The following is a 3,911-nucleotide window of genomic DNA, read 5'->3' as shown; positions in this document are numbered from 1 at the left end:
CTCTAGGATATGATATGTAGTTCTATGGGATTATGTCCTGGAGCAGAATACCTAGGTCAAATAAAGTCATTTTTTTTTCTGAATCCAAAGAACTGATTTCTATCATGACTGTATTAAATTCTTTCAAACTCTTTTGGTGAAGCCAACATTACACTGATGCCAAACCCGAAAAAGACAGAACAACAGCAAAGGAAATTTACAAGTCAATTTCTGTGATGATGCTAAAACTCTTAATAAAATATTAGCAAACAAGACTCAATTACAAGACAACCCTCAGTCATTTTAAATTGATTTTCATACAAGGGAAAAGATAGTAATCTTATTTTATTTTTCCTGTATTGGTGCAGGCTAGAGAAGGCGTGATGGGACAGGGCTTCCTCATGCACAATTTCATGGCCAGGCACTATTTCAGTATCCATGTAAGTAGAATGTCCTACCCAGAGCCATCTGTGCAATCACCAAGGAGACAAGATTCTCAGAGAATGAATGACACAAAAGGGCAGTGTTACTGCAAGTTTTGCAGGCTTCTGTGAATATCAGGTGGTCAAAGGGCAGACTCCCACAGCTTCAGGTTGAAGAATACAATGGGACTCACACAATAGGATTGGATCATGTAGGCTGCTGATTCAACCACCAGGCAAAAATCCTATATTCATTTCAGCAAATCTTAAAAAGACAAGGTACTACCTAAATATCTTTCTGCATTGACCATTTGAGGGTGTCAGGTGAGTAAACATTTGAATACCAAGCAAAACATATCATCTGCATACTTAAAATGTGCATAAGTGATATTTATTCTTTATCCAGTTGAAACCAAACCTGGATAAAATAGAGTAATTATTAATGAAAACAAAGGGGCCAAATGATGGAAAACACAATGAAGTGAAGCGATTGATGTTCACCAGCCACCAATTGTTATTATACAAAAGAGTAATGTAACCTCTTAAGATGGAGGAGAGAGTGTAAAAAGCAAGAAAGGTAATCACTAGGATGAGAATGTTCTCGGTTATTCTGGATTCAGGGGAGTTTCTGATGGAAACATGAGTGCTGCGGATGTGTTGAACCCTCTGCTTGTGTCTGTAAAGAATAATAGTCATGGATCCACTGGACCAGGCCATGAGCATAGAAAAGAAGACTTCAGGGCATACTACCAATGCTGCATAGAGTAAACCACCAATTTCATCACACTCTACAATGGAGCAATATTCATAATCTCGTTTTCTTGTCACATTTTTGCTATTCCTATTGACAAGTGTGTATGCAAAATAAATGAAATTTATGAATATGTACATGATCCAGAGGAGGGAGATGTGGCAGCTGATGTTTGTCTTTACTTTGACTTCTTGATCCTTCCAACAGGACTTCCTAGGACTAATGGTCAAGGCCTGGAAGACACTCAAGAGGCAGGTGGTGCCAATGGACACACTCCTACCAAGTCCTTGAATATATACTAGGAGCTTGCATCCAAAATCATTCAAGAAATACTTAAACCCCAATAATGCCATTGTTTGGGGCACTCCTGCAGAGAGAATGATCAAGGCATTGGCTGCCATTATATTCATAAGAATCAAGTCTGTGGGCTTTAATGTCCATTCTCTGTAGTAAAGGTCTAGATAGTAGAAAATTAGAGAGAAATTTCCAAGAATTCCAGTTGTAGTTTGTAATAAGAAAATAATTGTGATTGCTAGATTCCAGAAGTCCATTCTGTAATTTGAAACTATTTCCTTTAGTGTATGACAGCACTATTCTTCTGGTCAAATAAATACTGACAAATATTTACAGGCTACAGTGGATGAAGAAGTCTTTATACCACGGAGTACTGAGGGACTGAAACAAAGGATCTTTTATGCTCAAGTAAGTGTTGAAGGCCATCCCTGACCACTTCAGAAGACCTCAGCCTCTAATGTTTGACAAGAGTCGTGACTATCCATGTATATTACTATGAGAATGCTCAATACCTCAGAATGTACCCACCACTGCCAACTGATAATCAGGTTATGTTTGATCTAGTATGTTTGCCTTTTCAAGCTCCCCGTAAAATGAAGTTGAGGCTACAGTGTGAGAAAAGTTTCTCTCCATGTAGTAAAAAGATCTATTTAATATAGGCTCTCAGTTTGGACTTTTGTCATGCTGAGTGCTTTTTGGTCTTTACCCTGAAACAGACTTAGATAAGAATAAATTATTAAAAGCACAAAATGCATTAGAATGATGTTCATATGACAACTCACATCAAGTTAAAACATGGCTTCATGAAAATCATACAACATAGACACACATACACACACACACAAATGTGTGTGTGCACATTCATTTCAGGATTGTTAGAGAGAAAGGAATATCCAGTATGATGAAATCTCATATAATATACAACAGCATAAAATAAGGCAAACAATGCTATCATAAATGACAAGGAATGACAATATATGATGAATGAAAGCTACTGAGGAAATGCTTAGGGTCTCTATTGAAATTGTTTCTGGAATAATCATGGATCAATCCTTAGTATTAAAGTAGAAATAATAGGAAAGATGACAGTTGGTTTTCAGTCCATCGGGTCAATGTTGTAAGAGTAAATTCTCAGCATACCACACTCTATTCCTTTAGCAGAAGTTGTATAAAATGCTTTTAATTATGATCATATCCCCTAAAAGAAATAGGCAGAGGCAGCTTTGAATGAGTGCTAGTCTGAACCATGCAGTTCCAGTATATCACCAGTAGTCAATACAATCATCAGCCATGCAAGGACAGTCATTTGAACAATCAGGGGGACAGAATTGGCTATGGGTTTTGGGATCTGACCATATACTAGCAGTCCTCACTTTTCCATGCACTGGCACTGTAGAACACTATTAGTTTGACTACAGCAGAATATAGAAAGTATTCTATTCAGTGACTTAAGACAGGCCCAGAAAGGTCAATAGCCTACATTTTCTCTCTGTGTGGTTTCATTACATATAGGTGTTAGAAATCTATGTTTATGTGGGATGAATATATGACCAGCCCAGGAAATGAGAATGGGGCCCGTACAAGAGATAGAAAAACATGAACAAAAGAACAAAAGATAAAAGGATGAAAATACTAAACTTGAACTTCTTTGTTGATAAACCAAGAACTTTGTAGCCTGGCAATGTTCCTGAATGTAACTACCAACACTGTGGGAAAGTTCCTACATCTGCTTAAATAGAATAAATACAAACATACATGCCAATAACTCTAGTTCTAAGAATACCTTTGGTCTTAGTTATGATTTCTGTTGTTATGAAGAGATACCATAACTGCAGCACCTCTTATAAATGATAATATTTAATTGGGGCTGGCTGACCATTTCAGAGATTTAGTCCATTAACTCTATGGCAACATGATGGCAAAATTTGGTGCTGGAGAGGTAGCTGAGGGTTCAACATCTTGATATGCAGGTACCAGTAAGTGAACTGCCTCCCATACTGGGAATAACCTGTGTATTTGAAACAGATCTCAAACCTCACCCCTACAGCAATACATATCTCCAACTATGCCACCCCTACTCTAACAAGGCCACACCTAATAATGCTACTCCTTATAGGCCAAACATTCAAACACATGAGTCTATGGAGGCAATCTCTATTCAAACCACCACATTCCACTGCATGGCCCCTACCATATTATAACCATAAGATAATGCAAAAGTGCATTCAGTACAATTTCAAGAATCTCCATAGTTTTTCACAGTCTCAAAAAGGTTTTGAAGTCCAAAGTTTGAAATCTCTTCCTAGATTCTGTCTGTTAAATGTAATCCCCTGTAAAATTAAAATAAAAAAATCACATACTTCCAACATATAATGTCACAGGATACACATTACTGTTCCAAAGTGGAGGAAATGGAGGATAGTGAAGGAATATTGGAACAAAGCAATATGGAAAAACCACTAAGT

General features: G+C 37.3%; 1 protein-coding gene across 1 annotated transcript; it reads right to left on the bottom strand.

The window, feature by feature from the left end:
* Positions 1-770: 770 nt before the first annotated feature.
* Positions 771-1,727, bottom strand: LOC114710879 (vomeronasal type-1 receptor 4-like). The gene has a single exon (XM_028895173.1). It carries the CDS (start codon positions 1,701-1,703, stop codon positions 771-773), a length of 933 nt encoding a protein of 310 aa, XP_028751006.1. The 5' UTR covers positions 1,704-1,727.
* Positions 1,728-3,911: the final 2,184 nt, after the last annotated feature.

This window comes from Peromyscus leucopus, chromosome 1, assembly GCF_004664715.2.
Source record: "Peromyscus leucopus breed LL Stock chromosome 1, UCI_PerLeu_2.1, whole genome shotgun sequence".
NCBI classification, from domain to species: Eukaryota; Metazoa; Chordata; class Mammalia; order Rodentia; family Cricetidae; genus Peromyscus; species Peromyscus leucopus.
The sequence above is the reverse complement of the archived record's forward strand: the minus strand, read 5'-3'. Positions and strand labels throughout refer to the sequence as shown.

Bases quoted from the DNA above. Each gene is read 5' to 3' on its own strand.
- LOC114710879 (XM_028895173.1), bottom strand. From the start codon at position 1,703: ATGGACTTCTGGAATCTAGCAATCACAATTATTTTCTTATTACAAACT.